General features: G+C 37.7%; 1 protein-coding gene across 2 annotated transcripts in view; it reads left to right on the forward strand.

The window, feature by feature from the left end:
- ROR2 (receptor tyrosine kinase like orphan receptor 2) overlaps positions 1-26,129 on the forward strand; it is a 154,396-nt gene that overhangs the window by 87,590 nt on the left and 40,677 nt on the right. For both annotated transcript variants that reach the window (XM_056325466.1, XM_056325467.1), the window contains exon 2: positions 15,951-16,028. In XM_056325466.1, the coding sequence (XP_056181441.1) occupies positions 15,951-16,028 (78 nt within the window). The remainder of the gene's footprint in view (positions 1-15,950; positions 16,029-26,129) is intronic.

The following is a 26,129-nucleotide window of genomic DNA, read 5'->3' on the forward strand; positions in this document are numbered from 1 at the left end:
CATACTTTTATCCTGTAATAAATGATTTTGCTCAATATGCCTCATTAGGCACACTTTTGCAGTGAACTGATATAACTGGATCTTATATTAACCTAGCTGATACAGTAGTTGTAGTTGGTATGCTAACACATGAGGTTGGTGTTGAATGTTAGATTCTTTACTTGAAAAGAAAAATTCATGTGAAAGTGTTCGTTTATTGACTTGGATGTCATTGTACTGGAGCTCTAGTGATAGCATTGTTATAAATCTTTTTAAAAAGAGAAATCAAAAGCATAGCAATCAGCATGCAGTAAATTAGAATGAAATATAGCCTTTTGTACGAACTAAAGCAGCAAGGAGCTCTTGCTCAAGTAAAATTTTACCATAAACTGTGAGTCCACTAAGAATTACTGTTTTATGACTCAGGCCAATAATCTCCAAATCTGCTTAAAAGCCTTGTTACAGTAACATAATACAGGGTATGTGTTGCCTTTTTTGTTTATGAAGTAGTTTCATAAAGTCCTGCCAAACCAAGCGACTGAAGTCTACTGTAGCCTTTATCTCATGGGAAGTGGTGGCTAGAAAGGTGGATTATGGTAAGGGAATTCAGTCCTGATGTGACTACTAAAAGCTGGGTTGCTGTGCTGTGGCAAAAGTATGTGCTCTTCAAAACTGACTTTTGCAGTCTGTGAATCTCCTTCTTTACCACTGTAATTTAATTTTAGTTTTTCCGTTTTATAGACCTTTTCCTGGAAAGGGTTTTATGCCAATTGAGGACTCCATCTGCTATTGTTCTTTTCTCAAACTCCTATTAGCAGCTGCAAGCATGCAAGAATTGCAGTGCCAGATACTCAGTTCTGACTTCTTTTTCAGTTTCTGCATGAGCTGTGAAATTCAGATTCTTTTTCAGGTTTTGGAGGGAGGGCATGGATTTTTTTGTGCACTTATGTTTGTGCAGAAGAGGAGAAAAATAGGAGGGAGAAATATATATATGTAGTGAAGCCTGTTTTGTTTCCTCTACATGAACAAGAATTTTTTTCCCGTTCATTTATTATATTTAGAGTGATGTGTCATGTTTGTGTGTTCAAGTTTATTGCTGCTTCTCTTGTTATGAACACTGGTATATGTTGTGTTAGTGAGACAAGTAGAAGGACGAAATGGAGTTCGTTTACCTTGTGTTATCAGTAAGATTTCCTGCATTAGCAGTTTGGCTGGCTTTCAGTTTTATTGGAGGTAGGCATGTTTATAAATACACAGAGAATGTTCTTTTTTAAGGAATAAAGTAATCTACTTTTCATTTTTTTTTCCATTGGGGGAAAATTCAAATAATATATAATTTCATTTAATAAATAAAAATGAAAAAAAAAAAATATTCCTATAATATGTTTCAGGTATGACTTTCATTATCCTGGGAGGCATCTTAATAGGCTTTTCTAATGGTATTTTTCTTCTGAAAAGCAAAAACAGTGTCTCTGCCGTATTGCATAGCAGCAGATATTCACAGACAGCTAAGTAACTGAGCAGAGAACTTAATAATCTATTATCTGTACAGTGCTTACTTTATCATATGAGTGAGGTCAGGTATTTCAAATTAATATATACAAGACAGAGTACAGAGAGAGAGCAGAGCAAAACAGACCAGCCAAGCATGACAAGGTCGAAGGCAATACATCAATCGGTTGGCTTTCTGGGTCATAGTAGTTTTAAATATTTGAGAAGCCATTCCAAGAGCAATACAGAGTTCTTTGTTTTGTTTTAGATCTTTGACCAGATCTTATCTACATCCACAGAGCCGGACTGTAAATCACCAAGTCTCTTTCATGTTGGCTGCTTTGTAGAAAACCTAAAAGGTTGTAAGTAGTGGGTGTAGTGGAAGATGCAGAGAAGCTTCTTCCCAGTGTATTCTTAATTTCATGTCTAGTGGTAGAAAGTACAGCACATGGAAATGACCACTCCGATCTTTTCAAAGATGCATTTCTTCGGTGCCACAGCAGACAGCTAATGGTTAGGTTGTGGTTAACATCTCACTTGGTGCTTTGAACAGAATTTCTTAAGTGTTTTCCTAAAGCATGGGAACATGCATACATACCAGGAAAAATAACCTTTCATACCTTTAGTAATACAGTAACTGCTTCCTTACGCATGTACTCTGCCAAGATTAAAAATCTGGCTGTAGTTGAATTTTGTTATGGGAAGATAACAAAAAAAAAAAAGCAAATAACAAATACTCAAATATTTTAAAAAGGTAAGTGCTGAGAAATTAATGCCTGATAGTTCTTGAAAAGAAAAAGCTCTGTTTTTATGTAACTGGTGGCAGATAAAATAAACTTTCCTGGTCTTCGGTACCACAATAGGTCACCTCTGACCAATTCAATGATGGCATCTCAGTGGCTGCTAGCAAAGATAGCTAGTGGTTGCTAATTTTTATGTTAGTCTTTTGTCATGTAAATGTTATTTACTATAAATGAGGCTATGCCCCCTGGCAACTGTTAACTTTTTCTATTGCTGTGAAACTTTGTCAGGTTAAACTAAAGCAACTGGGCTTTCTTCATAACAGACAATATATGATTTTGATGAGAAACAAAATGCTGGCCTTGTATTAATGTTGACTAGTGTGGGCAGCAAAATGGTCAGATGAGTGAGAAGAAACACACTCTGCTTTAACGTCACCTTGCCAGCCAACTGTCCTGGACTGCTAGGAGTTTCCCTCTTACACCCTGCTTGACTGGGCATGCTGCTGTCACTCCTACTGCTTGGCTCCTTCCCATCTTGACTGAGCCCTTGATCTGCCTGTGCTGAGCTCAGACTGCGGTCTTCTCCATTTCTGGCAATTCCCTCTCTGAATCAGCTGCTGTGCCAAATACCGCAGATCACAGCCTGCGCAGTAGCGCAGAGCGAGCTGGTGATTATATCTGATGGGCTCTGTCCCAGCCAGACCTGGGAAATCCACATAGTGCAGTGAAAGCGGTTTGACTACATGTGCAAGCAAAGATGGAAAGATTTGATTCTACTTCTTTTTTAATACCAGAGGAAGCCTAGATAGTATTTTAGAATATACCCAGTATTGAGAATAAACAAGAACATTTGTAGTTAAAAAGTTGCCTGTTAAGCTTAGCAGTTTTCTGTGTTTCCTTTGCACATAAGTGCCAGCTATGCATACGTTGCTTCCATGTACATCACTCAACACGGGACACTTCACTGAAGCATCATTATCCACAAAAGTCTTAGATTCTGACAAATACCTATGATCATGCCATTTCTTAATATTATTCTCTGCCATAATGGCTGCTTTGATTGTGGTGTATACAGCTGTATTCAAGTTCTAGCATTCTCTCCTGCTTGTTAGAGTTAGCAGTCTTTTTCTATACTTAGGAGCTAATGCAGTTTTAAAGCTGTCCATAATGAACATGAGGGAAGACAACTGCTTATACGCTTGGAACAATTTATTTGGCAATTGCTCACACTAGTTACAAAAAATTTAAATGTGAGGACATTTAGGTTGGCTTTTGCTTGCAAACCTTTCTGGTAATGTGTAAGACAAGTAAGTAATACCTGTGCAAATATTTGCTTAAGGATAATGAAAACCACAGCTGTCCACTTTGATTAAGTAAACAGTGGTTACAAGGGAATGTATCAAAGTAACATTTGGATCTGAGCAGAATACCTGCTATGTCTATTTTGGAATGTTGAAACATAGTAAAATGCATCAAAACTTAATAGAGGTATGTCCCAATTTTAATTCTCACTGTGAAGAATATTCCTCTTCATTAAAACACAATCTTTTCCAATCCCAGAGCTCCGGGATCCACATTATGGCTTAGAAGTGTTAGGAGTGAAGACCAGCATGTCTGGCAGTTGCTTGGAGTCGCTGTCGGCTTTTGTGTGCCTCACACTTCAGGGGTGGAACCAACCAATTTTCCAGTAGTAAATGCTGCTGGTTCCCATCTATGATTGTGACTGCAATAGTTTACTCATGGTTGTGAGCTTTTTGTTGCATTTGTTAAAAATAAGAGACTATTGCTTCAAGTGAGTGCTGTCAGCTTGTTTGTATGTGACTTTCAGACAAGGTTTGTTCAATATATAAGTAACAATTTGAGGTCACGGTCAGTGCCATGAGTTAACCTTGCACTATAAAATTAGGTTGTGTATATTGTTTCTCATTTACATGTCATGTAAACAGGTGTTCTACAACTACAGTATTTTTGATGATGTAGAAGCAAAACCGACCCATGTTATGAACAAAAAAAACATGTCAGTCTTGCCATGTCAGCATCAAAAAGGTGAGAAAGTTTGTAGTTTGCAAAACAGGAGTTTATACATGCAAGATTTAGGGCTCTTTGGTGGGAAGATGCAACTTTGAAAGTGCTCTGAACTTCACAGAAGTGTTGCTTTCAGGACTCATTAAAATGGCTGTTTGGCAGCCTTGAATGCTGCAGCTGAAACAAAATTGTAGTGAAATAGCTGAGGCTGATCTTGTGATTAGCATCAGTTACAATCATTAAACTGGGTAATGAGGAATGATAGTGGGAGCTCAGGAAACTCCTGCCTGGCTTGTGGAAGTATGTAGCAGTTGGATGCTTTGAGCATGCCTGCTGGTGGGTCATGCCCTGGCTCTCCTCTGCACCGATGGGTTTGGGAGCTGCTCCTTGCTCTGCAGTCAGGCAGGGAGGGCAGAAAGGGGCTCATTTGGAAATGGCCGCGTTGGCTAGTGTCAGTGGGACTGTGGCTGGGTTTTCATGTAGTTCTTTCACTATCCACCCACTGAAAATGGCAGGTATTCACATCTGGAAGCACTCTGCTCACTCTGTTTTCCACCTCAGGGCTTTACTTTTTTTTTTTTATTTTTTAATCATTATTATTATACTTGAGAAGAGCATAAGCAAATAATATCCCATCTCTTTTCATGCAGAAAAGTGTTGCTTGGCTCTGTTAATTAAAGGCAAATAACAAAGAGCAACTGTACCAAAATCCAGTTGTACATCTGAGCTATTCACCCGGCCAACAGCAAAGGTAGTTTAAACAACAGGGGAAAGAGAAATGGGAGTTTTTCAGAGCAGACAACCGTTATGACTTCACTGTATCCATTCATTTGTAAATGAAGTCAAACAGAGTCTGCACTGGGAATAAAAAAGTTTTTTCTTATCTAGACTGGACAAGCAGCTCATTAGCAGAAGTAATATCATCTAGTTAGTTACTCTCAAATGAAGAAATGTAAATACTATTTAAACTTTATTATTAATGTTATTTAAATAAGTAACTCCATACTGTGAAATGTAGAAAAGTCTGCTAAAACAAATCAATAATACATCTTTTAAACACTCAATCACAATAACTGGTTTGCATTTTACAGATGGCTAAAATACAGTTCAGATGTTGATTTCCTTTATATCCTGGCATCCTTTCTTACCTTTGTCCTCCGTTTTCTACATACAGAAGAATGTGCACAGATGCACGCACACGCTCATACAGTGATGTTTAGCCACCAACAGTATTTGATCCAGTCTGAAATGCTGGGCATGCTCACGTGGGATTTGCCTGGCCACAACACCTGCACGCTGACTTGCTCTCTCCATACTTGCTCCGTGACTGTCAGTACGAGCTGAACTGTTAGTGTGGAAGAGGAATTACTCTTCTTTTGTGTATATAGACCATAAGAAATTAGTCATTATAAAGAGACTTCAGCAGAAAATGAAGAATGTTAAGTATTTGATCTAGAAACCAAGATAACTTTGCATTAAAAAGAAATTTGTCCTCTCTAAGAATGGAATCTGGTATATTTAACTTTATGCAAACTGGTCATAAGCAAAGCCTACAGTAAAAATCTTGACTATTCAGCAGCTGCTTCTCTTTGAACATAGTATTTGGTGTTACATATTAGCAGTGTAACTTTGTAAAATCATGTTCTAATGTGACTTAGTGGAGACAAATCCCAAGATAGGTAGAGCGTACTTTTCTATTTTTTTGGGTCTTTTAAAAAACTATGATGCTTGGTGATCAGAAAGAACATGAGCATTTACTTAATGATTTGATTTAAGGATGAATATTTCCCTATCAGTAGGCCATTTGCCAGCCTTGATTTCTTAGAATATTGATGACCTAGACCTCCTGTTGGGGTGGCCATGTTTCTCAAATTAGTGTCTAGTAATGGCGTTTGAGGATTAATTGTCCATTGGTCTCCACTATATCTTTCTGTCAGGGAGATGGTTATAATACTTACCCATAAGTACTTTTATCATTCAAAAATTGCTCTATTTTTTTAATACAAATTTGCTAGTTACTCTCACTGTTTTGCAGAGAGCAGAGTGGCTGGCTGTAGCCACCCTATCTTCGAAGAGTGGTGCTGCAAATCCCGCTTTTGAGATACAATTGGAGAGTGAAAATAAACAAACTGTAGGAAGGATTTTTTACACTTGCAGTAGTTACTCAGCCTGTAGTTGTCAACCCAATCAGATTAACCATTAGGATAGGTAATAACAGCCTCTACTATATTTTGTTGCGCTCAGTTGTGATCTGTGCTGGTTTTATATTGCCACCTAGACTGAGGGAGATTATTGTTTTGTTTCAAATGTAGGAAAGTATTTAAGTGTGTGCTTAGAAATAAGCCCATTTTCAAATGTCTATTGGACTAGGAGTGATTTTGTGAATTGGAGACATAAAGATTTCAGCCTAAGGCTGCAAACAGGACTGGTGTTTTTGGATCCTAAATTATTTTTCAGAAAAAAAGACCACTGTGAAAATTGTTGTTTATCCCAGTTGATGGAGTGTTATACTCATAAATCATGATTATTTTCAACTTTTTTGTTGAGACTATTTTGTTTTCACAGCCAGAAGCAGTAAAATAATCAATCATGTAATAATGCCATGGATAATTATCATGTTGCTTGGTGTTCTTTGAGCTACTGCAGGTGTGTTCAGAGCCTCCATTGGTTGTGTGTAAACTGTGATTTTACAGCTGAGGTGGTGAAGAACTTTGGAATGTACCCACAATTGCTTTACTTCATTTATTTATTTATTTATTTATTTATTTATTTATTTATTTATTTTTTAGCGTAACACATTGCCAGCAAAGGTCATTTGTTATGAAATCCAGAATGATTTGTGTTTTTGCCATGGTTCAAGGCTTTTATATGCTCCTTGGTATATTGGCTTGGACTATTCAACATACAGTTGCACAGAAAAGCTAATTTTGTGATAGCTAGTACACTTAGTTCCACTGTTACTAAATCAGAAATGGCATTGAAATACATTTGTGGTTTAAAAAGCCTCAAATATTTTATGCTGTAAATACCATGGAGTTCATTCTTATTTATTGAACATTCAGAACAGTTTTATTATCATAATTACATCTTAATTTGTTTCCAAATACTGCTTTAAGTTTTGCCTTTCTTTACTAGGAGCAAAGCTAGACCTCTGCAGCGGCTGTAGAGTTTCTGTGCCGCAGTGTGCAGGAATAAGCTTTACGTCTGGAATTCCATGATCAGTTGAAAGTGGCATAAATCACCACAATCAATAAAAAACTCCTTCCCGCCTTTTCTCTGCCCCAGCTTCTTGCTTTCATGCTGCTCCCTTCCTTGTGCTGACTCACTCACTCATGCAGCTGCACTAGGAACCACATCAGGCAGCTAACCTTTCCCCCTCTCAGCCCCTGGGCAACTGAGGTACAAAAGATTAAGGGATATTTACTGCAGACATGAGCTTTGGGTGCCCACATGCTTTTGAAAATCCTGGTGGACATCTGTCTGCATCTTTTGCATCAAATGCTTTTAGCAGTCTGGCTAAGGTGACTTGGCCAGGACCCTGCAGGAAATCCTAAGAATTGAAAATAGGGTTTGGATAGTCCTTCATGCAGGCAAGGTTCCTGTTTAATGATCTCCGTTCTGTGTTGTAAAATAAGAGGAGCTGGACTTCAGTGTGACTTTATCAAAAGAGTGTTTTGGGTGTCAAATAACAGAATAATTTGCAATCCAGAGGTTATTGTCTTCAGAACTTAGTTTTGCATTGAAAATGATGACTTAAAATGCGTATCTTCTTTTCCATGGATGGTGTTTTACTGTAATGTTTCAACAGCTGTTAACAAGGGTTCCTTTGTGAACAAAATCTGAATAAATCTGTATCTTTGATTTGTCTTACTAACATTTCTAAACTTTCATTTTAAATGGCAAATATGAGATGCAGGAGGAAAAATCTGGGTTATTTAATAGCTAATCTAAATGTTGAGGGTTGTATAATGAAAGGGTAAAGATTGACGGTACTATTGAAAACGCAGCTGTGTGGTTCATGTAAAATATGCATTAACAGTATAAGGCATTAAAATAAGTCATTGTATTCATTGAAGTCTGTGCTTGAATCCCTGGTAATAATATTTTAAATTACTTCTCTGATTTCATTCTTTTCACACTGACTTCATAGTACTTGGTGAGGCACCTGGCTGATGACTAAGAAGATAAACTGAATCTTCAGCGTAGTTTTTACTGGTCTGGAGATTCATTGCAGCTTTGTGTGGAAATCAAGAGCATTCCTTCTCTGCATTTTGTGGTGATGACCAGCTGTTTTCTTTTACTGTGTTTTAGAGTGGTTTGATGTTAGGTTAATAAGGATTGTTTTATTAAATGAGGAGATCCCTGTAAGAACCTTGTGAAATTTGTAAAGCAGCTTTTTCATCATGCACTTTACTAGTTTTCCAAAACAGACAAGTAGTCTATCTTGGATCACTCTGTGAACACAAACATTTGCAGTAATAGAGACTAATGCAATATGCAGATTCCCTCTTTATACATTTAACTGACAAAAGGATGTCAAAGTATAGGATTTTGAACCTCTGTTAAGATGTGTTTGAGAAATGAAGTGTCACTGTGCAGAATGAAGGTTGTTTAACATTTGTGTTTCTTTGGAATTTTATTTTAAATCAATGATGGATTTTCTGTCCAAAATAAATAATAAAGCCCTTTTCATTGCTACAGATCATAAACCTTAGATCTGCCTTTTTTCCCCTAGTGTAATTCCCACATTTTGCAATAGAGTGTTTTTCGTGATACTGAAATGAAGCCATTTCAACATAGCTATTAGGTAAAATAGAAAAAAATACAGAGAGGGGAAAATTCACACTAATGGAACAAGAGATTTCCTTCAATAAGGAATGCTTATAAATTGTGGGAATTTATTCTGTATAACTCAACCCTGGCTCTTGTAAAATGTTTCTTGTCTGTATTTTCTACCAGCTTTCTGAAGGTTCTGTGACTTACAAGCTGCTGGTGGTTTTATTTTAAGTATACTTAGTTAATGATATTTTGATGTTATAACAGAGCAGGCTTAGAAAAGCTTACTGGCTTTCTAATGGTCTCATAGTTAGACCTTTTTATTACTATGAATTTAGCTGACAGTAATTTTAAGGAATTTTGGATGGCTGAAGAATAAATTCAAATTAGCTAGTTAACATACTATCCTGTGAGTTATAGGCTTTGCGAGCTGATAGCAACCTAAGAAGTTCCTGTTTTTCAGACTTCACAGTTGTCTGAGTAGAGCAACTGCAACAAGAAGTGCAGGTTATTTTGCCCACCTTCAGCTGTTTTTATGTGAAGCTGCAGCAGTTAAGTAACGTGTGCTGTGGAGGTTCTAATCTACCATCACTATGAAAGGGGCGCACTGATTTTATACTACAGACTGCATCTTTTGTAGACTATTCACCACCCTTTACAGGTCTGCCAAGCCCACTCTGCAATTGGTTGCCAGGGGCTGCAGATGTTGGAAACGAGAAATTTCAATGAAAGGCCCTGATTCAGCGACTCGCGCAGCCTGCCTCCCAGCCAAAGTAATCAGATTGGCAGCTGAATCAAAGGGTACAGTGGGCCCTTTGTTTGGGAGTTCCAGAGGTTAGTAATTGACAGAAGCTCAACAAAGTTTTATGAAGAAAAGAACAGAATATTAGAGGGTATTAGGCTGAAGAGAGAGAGCTTGGGTTTTTTATGTTATTGGAAGAAAGTTAGAACCTGAGTCAAAGGTTACAGCCGTAGGAAGCAAAGGTTACATATTGCTGTTTAAATCTGAAAATAGTTTTAGCCCCAGAAAGAGGATTATTGGTGAGTGGAAGGAATGGCTGAACAAAAATCAGCAGTTTCCCTAACTGTAGCTGTGTGCAATTATTAGTGTTGAAGGATTTATTTGTAAGCTTTGGGATTTAACATACGACGGTAGAAGAATGGTTGTTCTCCTCATAGAATCATGAGACTGGAAAAGATCTTAAGAGGTCCTGTTTCACCTTGGAAGAAGCATTAGCTGTATTAGCAGTGTCATATGCAGTAGGTGCTTGCCCAGTCTACCACTCTGGAAAATTTCATTCACAGAGACCTGCGTGTTTAAGGAATGCTAGCTTTCAGTCCATGCCTAATCTCTTTCATACTAAGCAGGCATAATAGTAATTCATTTTGTCTTTCTGTTGGTCATGTCTTGTAGAACACCCTGATGTCACTAGCTGTAGTATTTCAGTTTTACCCACATCCGTCTTGAAATGGAATACAAAAAACTGGAGAAAGCACTCCAGGACCTTACAAGTGTTGAGCAGAGTGGAAGGATTAGTACTGTTTATGTGTCCCAGTATGATGTTTGCCTTCTTTGCAATAGCTTGCAATAGTTGATTTATGTTTAGGTCTAATCCATGTAAGCCAAGTCAATGTTGGCTTCTGTGTTGGTTGCTACTCATTTCTCTGCTTTATTTTAAATGCTTCAAAATAACCTCTTTGTTCCATTATTTTTCAAGGAATTAAAGTTAAGTTGATGGGTCTATAATTCTCTGGCATTCCTTTTTACTCTTTTTTAATAGGTAATAGGAAATATTTGTGTAAATTCCCGTCCTTGAAGATCTCATCTGTGCTCTGCGAGAACTGAAAGAGTGTTGCATCAGCCAGCCCTTAACTGCTCTGAATTAACTGGGCCCACTCTGGCTGAACATACCTGACTTCGTTATCCTTTTCCTGTGTGCGGCTGACGTCTTGGTTTGTCCCTGGTATCAATTATGATAACTGCCTCCTTGTGACTGGCTTTTTGATGAAGATTAATGCATTGTTTTGATGTCTGCTTGTGGCCATGAGCATTTTGAAATCTGTTTATTGCAATTAGCTCTCCAGTAACGAATGATCTGTGAACTCATAACCATTTCAGGGGAAAAGTTTAGCTCTTGTGTGATGAATGATGTATGCCCTGTGAGCTGGCATTGTGATCAGTTGGGTAACTCAGTTTTCAAATGTGTGAAAGGGCATTCCTGTCTCAATAATATAGGGTGCTTGTTTGTGTGTTTTGTTGGTCATTGGTGTTTAAAATTGAGCAGTGGGGCTACCTGTGCTGGACCTTGGCAGTAAGAAAATCTTCCCTATATTTTCAGAAGGGAATTGATAAAAGAAATGATAGTCGTTTATATTCAGTTTGGATTTTCCAAATTGCTTGTTTTATTGCTGCAGTTTGCTACAGTAAGTCAAAGGAACAGAATGTATTTTATACATCAGAAATGTGGAATACTGACTTCAAATATGGTTTCTCTTTCGGAGTCGGGATATTCCTTAAATTCAAATAACTTCCTTAATTGCCCTGAAAAGTTAAGAAATCTTTTTTGTGTGGGTGAACAGTTTAAGAGAGGTACTATTTACAGCATCTGCATTTTATTTGACTGCGTGGTCCCTGAAAAAAGGGGTATTTCGGGGATCTGACGTGGCACATCTGGCACATACATTGTCTCATACTGGCAAGTGGCATTCAGGCTCAGTTCTGGCTATGATGGAGTCTTCTTTGGTCATGCAGTGTTCAAGGTGGGCAGACACTGGTGATTTTTTCTATCTGATACTATCTCTGCAAATGTAAATTGACAGAACTAAGCCATGATACATTTTGTATCTGAGCAGAGGACAAGTGAAAAATATGAGAGTAGCCATACTGGAGCAGGTAAGAGATCTGTGTAACCCTCTCTTGACTCTGATGGCAGCGAAAAGGAGATGCTGAAGTAAAAGTGTAAGAGGTCTGTCATACATAGCACTGCTTTAAGCTGGGTGTTTACCTAACCTCCAGCCATTGTGAGCTCAGGGACTTCCTTTCCTGCATGAGATTTCTATGAGTGAGTTAGGCATGAAAATTTTTCTCCATAAACTTGCCCAGTTTCACCTGTAGCCCCTGTGAACTCTGTCCACAGCTTAACTACATCTTGCTTGAGAAAACTTTACCTTGTTTTAGCTCTGTTTTGAAATTGCTTTTGCTGTTTTTCCCTCACACGGTTACTTCTTTTACTGAGAGATTGGTCCATCCTCTCAAAGACTGTCATGACTCCACAGACCTTTACTGTCATTGACTTCAGCCATCTCCTTCCCAGAGTGACAAATCTAGCAGCTGTACACACCCTGGTTTATAACTTTAATTATCCTCACCGCTTTTCTCTGAAAGTCTTCCAACTCTTCCATACCCTTTTTAGATGACAGGACCTCAACAGAACACAACGTTCAATGTATGAGAGCATACTTCTTGCCAGCGTGGGTTGGTAATATCACATGTAATCTTCTTAACAGTTTTTATTAACAACTGTTTTGTGGGTTGCTTTTGCTTCTGCCAGTCTTGTGTTTAGCAAGTGTACCTTTTTTTCTTAGCATTGTATGACAATGCCATATTTGCAATAGATATGAAAACAAATGTGACTATTTAATCTCTTTCTTGAATCTAAAATCAGTTTAATGAACAATAGTATCTTCTCTAGCAGTTTACTGTTTACTCTAACTCTCTAACTGTTTACTGATCAAGACAGTGATGGACACATAAAATTACTTCGTGGATTTTTTGCCCCCTTCAGGCAGTGGAACAACACATAGAAAATGCTGCCAGGAAAAGATGCAATGTGGGAAAAAGAAAAGCAAAACGGGATACCCTTACTGAAACACTGAATACACAAAGTGGGAAAAGGGACACAAGTTAAAAATCAGGTCTGGACAGGAGCACAGTTGTGTAGGGGTCTTCAAACAAGAAGACCGCAGAGAGTTGGTGATAGCATGTGATCAGGAGTGCATCTGCACTGCAGTGAAGGGAATTGAAGAAAAAATAACAGGAAGAACTGTTATCTGTTGAGGAATACACTATGGATTTAATCCTAGCAGGAAAAATGTACTGTGTTATTAATGTAAAATCAGAAAGCACTGAAAATAATATTCAACAGGAATAAACAGCTTTTTCCTCAAAGTTCTTGATTGCAGGATTTTTTGACTCAGTTTAATTCAAGAGGAAAAGGTTTTATTTAGTTGTAGTGACCTGTGGGTCACCTGATCCAGAAGCATTTATGGTGTAAAAAACTTAATATTTCATATTGTTAGTAACCTTTTGGTGTTTGAAGTTGTGGTACAGAAACTTCATGGTTAGAGTTTGGAACTCATAATAAATGTGGCTGAAGTGGGATTTTGCAGATTACAGAAAATATACGTATTTCTTTTGTAAAAGCAAGTTTAAGTGACAAATCTGTTTTGTGTTTATAATTTACAAAGTATACAAAGGGTTTCCAATTTTAACTTGCCTCAGTTATGGAGACTTTGCTGGTAGGTGGTGTCTATGGTTTTTAATTGTTCTCTGGTAAAGCACATCTGGAGATTAATGTTTTTTCCAGACATAAAACATATCAAGCACAAGAGTGAATCATACAGAATTATTATTGAAATGTTTTCAAATCACAAAATGCTTTTATTTCTTTCCATCTTTGTTTTGAAAGGCTTTAAAAAAATTAAAGCCTATGGGTCTGGGAAGAAGGGAAGAGAGAGGAAGGAATTTCTGTTCTTATTTATATGAGCATCCAATGTTTTTTCTGTTGTGAATCCCCCTGAATGACTGAAGAAATGGAAACAACTATTTTAAAGTTGCACACATGGTATTAAACCAAAAGTACCACTCAGCTCTTTGGCAGTTTGGAGTTTGGAGGTCTGAGTGTTAAGCAACCAATTGTGCCTAATAATGGGATTCTACAAATAATGTTTTATGCTATGAATACTACTGGATTATGATCACCAGAACAAGCCAAGTGCAGGTGCTCATGGACTGAAAGAATAGTTTCTTTTTCTACTCTTTCTTTTTACTCCAATGTCTCATCTTGGATTTATATTCCTTGTGGTCAGTAAATGTTGCTGCCCTGTTCTAAACAACTTGTGTGACATAGAGGAGGTCAAGCAAAAGCAAGGGAATAGAGGTGAGCTTGCCTTGCTGCCTCTTGGTAAACATGAGATGTGATGTGTCTCTGCTGAAATTTGACAGAAATATCCCTATTACACATTCATCAGTTCACACTCAAACAAACAAATCAGCAAAACCTCTGTACAATAAAAAGTCAGGCACTGAGTCTGCACCATGCCCTCAGGAGTGTGAAGACACACTGAGGCAGGATTTGCAATGGCAATTTAAAGTGCTGCCACCTTGGCCACCCATTTCCACTTTTCCCACTAGTCTGCAGATGAAAACTATCTATCACTTCTGTTGGCCATTGCTAGAAGTGGCAGATTATGTCTACCCAAGCCTTAGCTGTTCCGGCTTGAAAGAGGTGGGCTGCCAAGCCAAGGGTTACAGTGCTCTCTTCACCATCACTCTAATTGGGTTGACTGGGAATGAGCACACAACTCTAGTGGAATCAGTATTACTCTGAGGCTAGGAACCTCAACCAGTGGGAGGTGAAGGGAGAGACTGAAGTAGTGACAAGGTGGCAGTACTGTGACAAAATAAATACTTTTAGATCCAGCCTGAGGTTGAAGATGTCTCTGATTTCTGTTTCACCTGGTAAGTTTAAGGGCAATTTAGCTAAATCTTCTGTCCTCAATGGGTAAAAGCGTAAAAGGAAAATAAAAAATAATCATAGTCTCAATTTTCTTCTTTCATAATGTGCTGCAAGATAGGGATGGAGTTTTTTGTGTTTCGTCGCTGTGACTTGCAGTCAAAGTAATGTTGTAGAGTTTAGTGTGAAGGAAGGGAATGGGGACAAAAGGAAGAGGGAGAGCCTTTTCCCTAGTTTCATTTTACCCAAAACATTACCATGTACACCCCTAGCAAATCTACAACACAACCCAGATCTTTCACTTTAGATCCTGATGACCTTAGATTACATGGTCTCTTGGTGATACGCCAAGGTGGTAAGGAATTTGGATGGCTGAATGTAAATTAGGAAATACAAAAATACAGGAGATGTAATTTAAGAAGTTGCCTTAGCAAAAGCACCGCTCTAGCTTTTTCTAATTTGTAAGTTCAGCTCTGCTTCTCAGCATCAAATTTTCAAAAGCAAGAGCAAACAAATGAACCCCTGTTTTATAATGGTCAGGGTTTTGTAAGACCTGCAGAAAAGTAAAGGATCATGAAGTATTGTCTGCTGTCTGCAGCAGCTGCTGGCTAAACATTTGTTCTAGCTTGTTCTGATATATGTTAGACACAAAAAAGGAGGGCACACAGAAAGATGCCTGTCTATTTCATCACCCCCTGGAATATTTCATTGATAGTTACTGTATTTTAATTCTTTGGAGATATCTTCTAGCAACTTGGCTGAGAATAGGCTAAGAAAGTCAGCAGAGGTGATGAGCCAGACCTCTGGAAATAGAATCTGAATTACTGCAACATAACTTCAAAAGCAGATTTATGCCATTTTGTAACTGAGATTGTCAATGAAGCTCAGGTACTGCTTAATTTGCTAGCCCAGCACTGTTTTCAGGAAATGTTTGCGTTCTTTGTAAAACTGTGTGAATTTTATTCTAGTAAGCACTGGGAAGTAGTTTTTAATGCTGCCTATATTTGCCAAGCACAAGGTAAATTATTACAAAGTTTTCTAATGTGTGATAGATAAATCCTGACCTTGTTAGTAGCTGTCTCCTGTTGCTCTGGAACCAGGATCTGGGCTGAATGAGTTTGCTGAACTTATTATCATAATGCTGTTAAAGAGAAAGATCAACTCAGAACATCAATTTGACAAAATATTTTTTTCTTCCTAGGTGAAATGGAAATTCCAGATACAAATGACCCCTTAGGTCACGTGGATGGACTTGAAAGACCAGTTCCAACACCAAAAGGTAAAATTAACTGTAGTTACTTTTTCTTCCCCCCACCCAAATATAAGTATAATTTAGAAAGGACTAGCAAAATCCTCTTATTATATGTTCACTTGATTTACCTGTGAATGAAAGTCTGTAAGAAAGGCAGCCTTGTATGACTTAATACTTCTGATTCTCAGAGGAAATAGCAAGGTTACTGGAGTACATAAAAATTAATTTTCAAGCATGTTCAGTCCCCTCACACTTAGGAATTAAATGTTTGACCCAAACATAGAGGGCTATTATTGCCTTCCTAGCATATTTTCTGTCATGTTGGTGCCATGAAAATGATTTAATTTTGTACAGTGCCACACTTGGCATCTATAGGTAAATCTTAAGTATTGTTATCTGTAAATAACTTTCGTTTGAGATAATTAAACCCAGTCCATGGCAACACAAGAATACTTTTCTTTTTAAGTAGCTCTGAGCATTAGTGAGTTTTTTTCTAAAGAACAGACTGTAATTGCAGAATTTCTAGTAACTTGTTAGTTAGCATATATTTTTATAATACTTTATCACTTAAATTATAGATCTAAATGCTATTCTCGGCTCTGAAAATGCACGTGTTTACTGCAAAATGGAATTCCAATTCAGTTTGGTTCAACTTCCTAAAGCAGGACATTTTCAGTGTTCTATCTGTAGAAACATGTTCTCTCAGTTGTAGTACAGATTTTTTTCTTTGTATAGAAGCACTGCTATACAAAGTCAACCCTTACACTTAGAAAAAAGGTCATATAATCTGTTCGCATGAAGAGCTCAGCCTACTTTCTGCATTATCATTAGCATTCTCAGCAAGATGAGTACATATTGAAGCCTAAGACACTGTGAGGTGCTGGTTAGATTTTTCAGAGCCTCTCTTTCACAGGAACATAAATTTTGAGGCTACCTTGGAATGTAATTTCTGTTCTCATAAATATCCAATGTCATGTAATCCTTATTGTGTTTCACTTGAATGCTGGTTAGATTTGTTACATTGACTATGCTTGTTAGAAGCTTTTCTTCAGAATTTTCCACTGATTTCTATCCTTAGTTGAATAAAGACATGTTTATGTTTGCGTATCTCTAACCACGTTGCTACTGATCATCATTGTGTGACTGTATCCTTCCGGTTTGGGAGGAAGACTTCTTGTGTACTCCTCAACCCTCTTCCACTTCCTGAAGCTCCCAGATGATTTGGGGATTAAATTTTGTCCTCCATTATCGGGAACAAATTTCATTAATAGACATTCCTGCCAGCAGCACAGTATACTAGAGTTTTTTATTTACTCCACACTCCCATACCCACTACTTTTGATGGAAAAAGGTCCATGTTTAATCTTTAACTGCATTGACAGGCTTGCTTACTTGGCAAGTTGGTCCCACTTTATTTACTTTTTTGTTATGTCTGAGCTTTTAAGTACAGACATAAAAGAAAATGTCTTTTTTCATGTGACATTACTTGGTTAAATTCTTGCTGAGAAAGGAGTTGCAGTTATTTCCTTTTTTTGCAGGGCCACAGGCAATACCTGTCTAAGGAAGTAATTAATCACATCTCAAACATTTCTACATCATAAGGATTTTGTATTTCCTTCAGAAAAAAAAAAAGAGACCCTTGTTCTTATATGACTCATTGGTGTAGAATCAGTTGCTGGTTTCCAGCATGCCTGGTCTGGAAATGGCCTCATTTTGCTACCCTTTTATTTTTGTGGCTACGGAATTCTCCAAGTAAGCAAAAATCCCTTGGCTGAACGTTTTTGTTTCTTTGGTTGGAATGTTAATCCATGTGTTTCTGTATCATAGTGAGGTAGCAGGTCTCGTTTCAAAAAATCTTTGGATAGTTCTGCTTCAGAGGTTGTGCATACTATTGGTACCATTAGAAAGAGGCCTTCAGCTCCTTCCACCACATTGATCTTCCTCCCTTCCTTAAAAAATGTTTAGTTATTCTGATTTGTTTATGACTTGTATCTTTTTCTAGTGTAGAATAGACCCAAGACAGACCTGAAAATAATAGTAAATGGGCTTTAATAATGCCCAAACGTATTGATCACACTCTGTAAATCCTCCAGAAGTCCTGAAATATGCTTCTGTCTCCAAGGAAGTAACCTGGTTAAGCAAGGTATTATTAATAGTAGGCACTCTGAAAAAGTTGCAAGTCTCTTCTTAAAAGTGAAGCTAGCTTTCTGATAGCTGATCGATAGGACCATGACTTGGCTAGGGCTTTGAGGAAAATTTATCTTCCTGTTTCATTGAACTGATCTCCTGAACCACCAGGAAAGCAGAGGGGAGCACTGTGAATTTGGTGTAGAAGAACTTAGATCTGCTTTGGAATAAAAATAAAAGATTCAAGCACAAATGTCCTCCCAGTCCAGTGAGCCTTTGCAAAAATTATCCTTTTCCCAATCTTGATTTCAATCTAGTGTGTCTTGATATCTTTTCTGTTTTGCAACCAACACTCTTAACAAACTTTCTCTGGTTCCTAAAAAGTCTCTTTCCCCGGCTTAAGAAACAAAATTATGTCAGCTCTGTGCTCTGCTCTGGAAACACTGGGGCTCACTGCCTGCTTGGGTCTGGCACTGCTCTCTGCCCACCTTCCTGCAGTCGACCAACTTTTCCTGTCAGTGATGCTGGGGAAGGAGCAAAGTTTCCTCTCTCTTTCTCTCACTGCAGCAGAGGGCCAGGACAAGGCCAACAGGGATATTTCCTTTCAGAAGCCCAGAGGAGAAAAAGAACGTACCTGTTATTCACAAAAAAGATGAGAGTTGTGGCACAAACCGAAACCAAGCTTTTCTTTTGTGATGAGCACTGTTGGTGCATCATCATGGAGGGGCTCACTGCTTGCAATCTTGTACTCTTAAAACAAACTTGGGGAAAGTATTAAAGGGTAATGAACTCTTCACGCCTAAATGAGCTCCACTAAAATCTCATAGTATAAATAATATCTGGTGGTGGCAATGTTAGAGCAATATACTTCAATAGTTAAATGCATGATTAAGGGCAACTTGCAGTAGCTGAGATATTGAGTGAGTTGGGTTGCTCAAGGCGACATGATGCCTCAAGCCCCTGACCTTAACTGTGGTTTCTGCAGAAGTCGGTCTGGGAACTTACTCTGGTTCAAGAGGTATCTATATGATAAATCTATATGACTAGGCTATCCTGGTTGCTTTGACTTGACATAAGGTAACTTGCCAGGAATCATGTATTCTAAAAGTGGTGGCTTTTAGGACTGGTGATCGAAAGATCAGTCCACATCCTAACTGCACTGTTGTGCCCCCACTAAGATCTGCTTCTAAAAGGGCACTAACCTAGGACAGGTGCTCCTTCACAGTCTCACCTGGAAGTTCACAAAACAAGAAAACAATTGCACCCCACAGAATTGGATTCCCAGGCTAGATAAGATCTTCAGTCCTTCAAGTATGAGAAAATGCTGCTTAAAAATCAGGTTTCTTCTGCTAATAAGAGAGCTTAAGCCCACTGTTTTCGGTGTGGGGAACAATGTGCACATTGTGGCAGTATTTCAGTGCTAATTCTGCTTCATTCCTGAATGTGCTGTAATTTGTTCTGAAGTACATTTGAAGTGCATGTGATCCAAGTCACTTCATTTTACATGCTTCTGGCTTGCAGTTTTGTACATTGAGAACACAAATAGTATGGAAGATGGAGTGCGCATAATGGGATTAAATTAGGCTGTAAAGGTATCAATTTATCTGGAAATACTATGTGGCAGTATATAACAGTGTAGTTTCCTTAACTGCTCATGTGTATTTTGGCTACAATGTGTTGTGGGTTGCTCATCTTTGTATTGTGGTTAAATAAAGCAGAGAGGTGAAGAACTGGGAAGACTGCTTCACATTTAGGAAAATGGTCTGTGCAAGAAATCATGAGACTTAGACTTCTATCTCTGCTCCTTATTAGGATGTTTTTTCTCCGTGTATTTCCAGCCCTGATTTACGTGTGGAAAGAGTCGCTTTACTGGACTCTTACAACTTGCTAAGATGTGATGGTGTGGTTCAGATCCCCTAAGCTCTTGTACTTGCAGCATTGTTGCTATACACACCTCTAGAAAGGAATACTTTGAATTCCAGTAACTTTCATGTTTGTTTTTGCTTACGATGGTGTTCAATTCTTTTATAAGCCCGGAACAATCTGCAACCCTTTGATATTCTTTATAGATTACCTGTCAGTTCTGGGAAGACTTTATACTTATTACGGTAATCATATCACAGTATATTTGGGAAGTGTTGTCTTCCTCAAGTCATTTCTTGTTAATAATCAACCATTCCATAAGCTAAAGTACGTTTCCTAGGTGAAAAATTATGTCTTATTATAGGAAATAATTAATTTGTTTCTTATGGAATTATTAATTACTCAAAATTTCCCAAAAAATCTCTTGTATTGCATGTAAGATTATATTAGTCTTAAAGTGCCATAGCAGAAAGTTGTCTTTTGAAAGAGTTCTGGTGAGAAAGACCATGTTCTTTTATATATATCTAACAAAATGAACAAAGAGTTATTTAAAGGAAAAAAAATCAAAAAGGCTTGGGAAGGAGGAATAAAAAAGCAAGGGGCTTGGGGGAAAAAAAAAATCATAATACACATATTTTTAGTGGTTTTGAACATTGGAGAGTCTTATGCCATTAATCTGAAAATGCTCTAAATTGTATGCAGTTATGCAGGCAGGAAGTGTTTCCTTTTTCTTTTTCAACAGCTGACTTTAAATTTTGAGTATCTAAAGCCAACACTGCCGTAAGTTATGATGTGTTCTGAACAGATGGTTTTATGGGCTTTTCTGACTGTTGGATAAAGTTATTGAAATACATAATACAAATCTAAAAAGTGATAAAACATATATGTAATTATTATTATGACTTGTTCTGAAGAGATTGTTCTATCTTCAGGTAACTATCAATTTATGACTCAAATTTTCCATTCTTTTTCTCAGAAACTGGATATTCAGTGTTTGTTTCCCGTGTGCAATGCAGAAATAAAAAGGAATAAAAAATGGATTATTATTACATTATCTCATATCCTTATTATCTCAGGAACACAGAAAGATGTGAAACTCAGTGTATCATACATATTTTAACAGTCCACCTGTAAATTTTGGAAGTCACTTAAACAACCCTTGCTTTAGTTTCCACATTTGGAAAATAAGGTTGATGTTACCGTCCTGTCTTATGAGACTTCAATATTCATAAACTATTTAGAAGTTCTGAGATTAGAAGTTGAAAATTTTTAATAATTGCTATTTATGGAGGCCATCAAGAAGCTGGTTTGAAAATTGTCAATGCATAATTATTTTAAAAATCATATAGGGAAAGAGGAGCAACAACAAAAGAATAGAAAATAAATCTGGAATTGAAAACAGCTAAGCTAAAATTAACATGATCTAAAGTAACTGAAGAGGTTTAAAATATTTTTTAGAATGAACTTCAAAATCACAGCTAAGATCTTAAAATAACAGAAGCAGAGCAATCATTTTATATTGTGTTCATGCCAAGAATAGCACATATGGTTTAAGCCAATAACTTGGACATCTAGGTGCCAGAATAATATAAGTAAAACTAAGAAACATAATATGCATGTGAGGTCTCAGTGATAGTTGTACCCTTTGTGTTTTTATCTTAGTGTATATTCTAGTGCCTATCTTGATAATGATTTGACACATGCAGGAGAAGTTTATTTTTATATTCTTGCCAAAACACGCAAAATAGACCTGTCATCTTCATTTTGATTTGCTGTGGGATACTGTTTGATATATTTAGATGAAATTTATTCAATTTAAAAATATGAAGTACTGGCAACCTAACAAAGGCATTTCAAAATATGAAGGAGTTTTGCCAGAATTCATGTCAGTCATTTCCCTAAGCTGCTTTACTCATAGGATACACAGACTATGATCGTATAATACAATATATAGATTAAGCTGCATTATCCTCTCATAGGTTCTTGACAGAACAGTTTTTACTTTGTTCAAGCAAAATAAATATTAGTATTGGTTGTACACTATGTCAGAAAACATAACAAAAGAGAAGCTTAATTTAAAGCATATTTGCCTACAGCAAATGTAGAAATATCCATGAGATAGCTTTTCCCTTTGAAGTACTTTAAGCCAAGCCAAAGACCACTAAAGGCAAAGGAAGCATTGTCCTTCATTTCAGTGACTCTTGGAACCAAGCCAGAGTATAGAAAATAGTATATAACGGTAGCATCTGTGTAACACAGAAAGTTGCTGGCCATTATACTCGGATTGTTAAAAAATTGTATTTGATATCTGTGTCCCCAATGAAATATAATTGTTTATAGTATGACATTTAAAAGTTTAGTAATGCTGTTTATACTTAGAAAGCCCAAAATATTTTATATTTATGCTTTGTTTCAAAGGTATGTCAGTATTAAAACAGATCAAATCTATTCAAGTTTTAAAAATTCTAGTTGACTGATGCTTAACAAAATAGGACACAAGTTAAATACAAGTTCTAGTGCGTTCACATTCATTTTCCTCCCTGTCCAAATGAATGTTAAGAGAGAAAGGAAACTACGTTGGAAAAAATTTGTTTTGCACATTGTTGAGGTCCCAGTTTATCTTGGGAAACAGTTCGTTTTTTCCTCCAAACCAGTGCATCGAACTGGCATCCACACAGCATTTGTGGTGTGAGGTACATCACAAAAAGTAACTGCTGATTACCACTGCAGAAATTAAGTACAAAAAGCATTCTTAAGAGCTTGGTTGGTTGGTTAAATTTTCCGCTTTGTTTGAAAGATTTGCAATTATGGGTTCTCTAAAGTGGACACCAAATAACAGAGCAGCACAACAAATGGCTGCCCACTGTCATACAATCACTTCAGATTCAGTAAGTATATAAATGTCAGACTTCAGAATCATTTCTCAAAGAGGAGGCGAAAATAGGAAATAAAGACTGTACACCTCCGGGTACAGACAGAGGCAGTGGATAGGCAGTGAGTTGCCCTACTGTTCCTGAGCTGCTCTGCAAAACTTTGAAGAAAACACAAGTGCTTCAAAGTTCAGTAGGTTAAAGTATTTATTACTTGATTTGTAATAACAGGGTAATGTAAAACACTGCAGAAAATGCCTATAAAATTGGCAGGAGAAATAATGAACTAAAGCCAAATTCTAACCTGCAGGAAATGAATTCAGTTACACTGACTTCAGGGGAACTGTATCTAATCACACTGGGTCTGAATTCATCCATAAATCTTTGGCATTGCTTTTGGTAGTAATAGTTTTGTTCTAGTTATTAATAGGATCTGATTCATAAATTCACACAAAATACTTTGAATTGCTTAAAAGCTATTGACCAAATTACTTCCTATGGTACCTCTGGTTTAATTGGTAAACCAGAAAGTCCTAACATGAATTTAATCTTGAGTTAATAACATCTGTTGGTCCTAGTAAGTAAATTTAGTATCTGTTTTCATCCAAATTTACTTGAATGTAATATCCATAACTAACCTGGCTCATTAGGAAAAGTGAAATACCGGTGTTTGAGCAAGCTGTAAGCTGACCAATGGCACAAAACCTGACCAGTAAGTAGCACAAGAACAACGTAGACCTTTCCTATACTTCTGTGTTAAGAACAAAAAGTATATCGGAGATAGAACCACCACACTACCTGACTGTCAACTTACAGCGTTTGGGTTGACCCCACCTTTATAGAAAGCATCTTCTCTGCTTCTTTCACTTAGGAGTCAGGAGCATCTCCGAGCTGGTGTTTGTACCTCTGTGCTGGCTCCGTGCTGGAAGTGGTCTAACTTCTCAAAAAATACCTTAAACCAACTCTTTTGCTTTTCTTATGTGAGCACATTCAGGCTGCCCCCATGATTGCTGAATCACAGACCCATGGAACCACAGAACAGCCCAGGTTGGGAAGGACCTTAAAAGATCATCTGGCCAAACTTTTTTAGGGAAAGGGAGCCTAGACAAGATCATCTAACACCCTGTCTGATCGCACCTTGAAAACCTCCAGTAACGAGGACTCATCTGCATCTCTGGAGAGGTCATTTTCCAGTGAATGGTTGTTTTCACTGCAAAAAATTTAGTTCTATTGAGATGAAACCTCTCTTGATGCAGCTTGTAGCCATTGCCTCTTGTGTCTTCTCCATGTGGCTTCTTGAGCTCCCCCCCCCCCCCCCCCCCCACCCCACCCCATCCCCCCCCCCCCGAACCTTCTATTCTTCAGGGAGAAAAGACCTAACTCCTTCAAGTCTTCCCTCATAAGGCAGGCTCTCCAGATTTTCAGTCATCTTCATGGCCCTCCTTTGGACACTCTCCAGACTTTCTGTGTCATTTTTGAATTTTGGGAACTAGAATTGGACTCCAAGTGTGGCCGGACAAGCACTGAGTACACTGCGATGATCATGTCTCTATGTCTGCTAGCTAGCAATGCCCTTGTGGACACAGCCCGGGATCTGGTTTGCCTTTGTTGCCGCAGCAGCTCTTTTCGGACTCATGTTGAGCTTGTTGTCCACCAGGACGCCCAGCTCCCTTTCAGCAAGGCTACTCCTCAGCCACACAGATCCTAAGCCTGTACTGGGCTCTTTGGTTATCCTGGTGCAGGTGCAGGACTTTGGACGCGTCTTTGAAACACTATGCAGTTCTTGCTTGCCCTTCTTTCAGCCTGTCCAGGTCTCTAAGATGGCTCTTCCTTCTGCCCACATCACCACCCAGTTTAGCCTCATCAGCAAACAGGCTGCTTTCAATCTCATCTTCCAAGACATTTATGAAGATGTTGAACAGTGTGGGGCCCCGTATTGATCCCTGAAGGACCTTGCTTGTGACGGTCTGCCAGCCTGAGTAAAAAACATTGATCATCACCCTCTGAGCGTGGCCTGTGAGCCAATTTCCCACCCATTTTGCAGACTGTACATCCAATTTGCCACTGTTGCTTGAGTTGGTGCTTTCATGGTCCCACACTGGGGCTCCACTCCTCTTCCACCCAACATCTCAAAGCCATTACCATGACTAGATGTCCTTGACTTCCTCAATGCTCCAGTTGTTTTGCTAAAATTTGAAGAATTTTCCAGCTTTTCCACCCCTTTTCATAAATTAATTCTGACTCAAGCAGTATTATTGAGTATGAGAACTCTTTTGAACATATTTCAAATAAATGCAAACTTACTTCTCCTCCTGACTGTATACTCTGCTTTAATCATGCTGATGAGAATAAACTCCATACAGATTAAGAAAAAGTGGCAAAATAATGAGCTAAGAGTGAAATAGCCATGGAAATTCCTTTTCTAACATGTGGCAGGATTGATCATACTTTCTTTCTTGCTGCTACAAATACTTACATATGTAAAAATGTTGGCTTAAGTAATAGTTTTAATCAATTGCTTCTATTCCCTGTATCAACAAGATAATTTGCTGGTTTTCTGTTCCCTGCCAGAATGTTACCCTAGCAATTCTAATTCTGAAACGTAACTGGAAACCACAACAAATGACACTGTTGTGGCATGACATTGCAGAAGGCTTCTTCTTCCTTTCTTATCAGACATTTGAAAAAAGTATTTGTTTTCTGTCAAAATGTTCTAAAGTCAGCTAAAGATTTGTAGACTAACAATAGGGAAAACTAATGTAAAATTACTTGCAGACTACTTCATTATTTTATGTGGAAAAAGGATGACAAATAATTTTCCTTTAAGTTTCCAGTGTCATGTGGAGGTTATATGTATTTGACTCATAGAATCATAGAATGTTTTGGATTGGAAGGGACCTTAAAAATAATTTAGTTCTAACCTCCCTGCCATGGGCAGGGATTTACTTCATTTTCTGTTTAGTGACATACTAAATTCACGCTTATCTACATTGTATTTTCATGTTATTCATTAAAGCAGCATTTCTTTTGGAAGTTCAATGGTAGGGAACAACATAATATTCAAGAAAACCCATTTTTCCAGCAAAATCTGGCTTTGCGAACTCTTTATATTATGATTTTTCTAGTGTTTTCCTCTCCGTTGCTATGCCTAGCCATTACAGAGTAACTGATTTTCATGATCATGTCAAAAGTAAATCAAAGCAGCGCATCATTTTTTTTTAAGTACTTCAGCAATTAGACTGCAAATGTTACCATTGCATTGCTGGTG

Source organism: Falco biarmicus, chromosome Z, assembly GCF_023638135.1.
Source record: "Falco biarmicus isolate bFalBia1 chromosome Z, bFalBia1.pri, whole genome shotgun sequence".
NCBI lineage: Eukaryota > Metazoa > Chordata > Aves > Falconiformes > Falconidae > Falco > Falco biarmicus.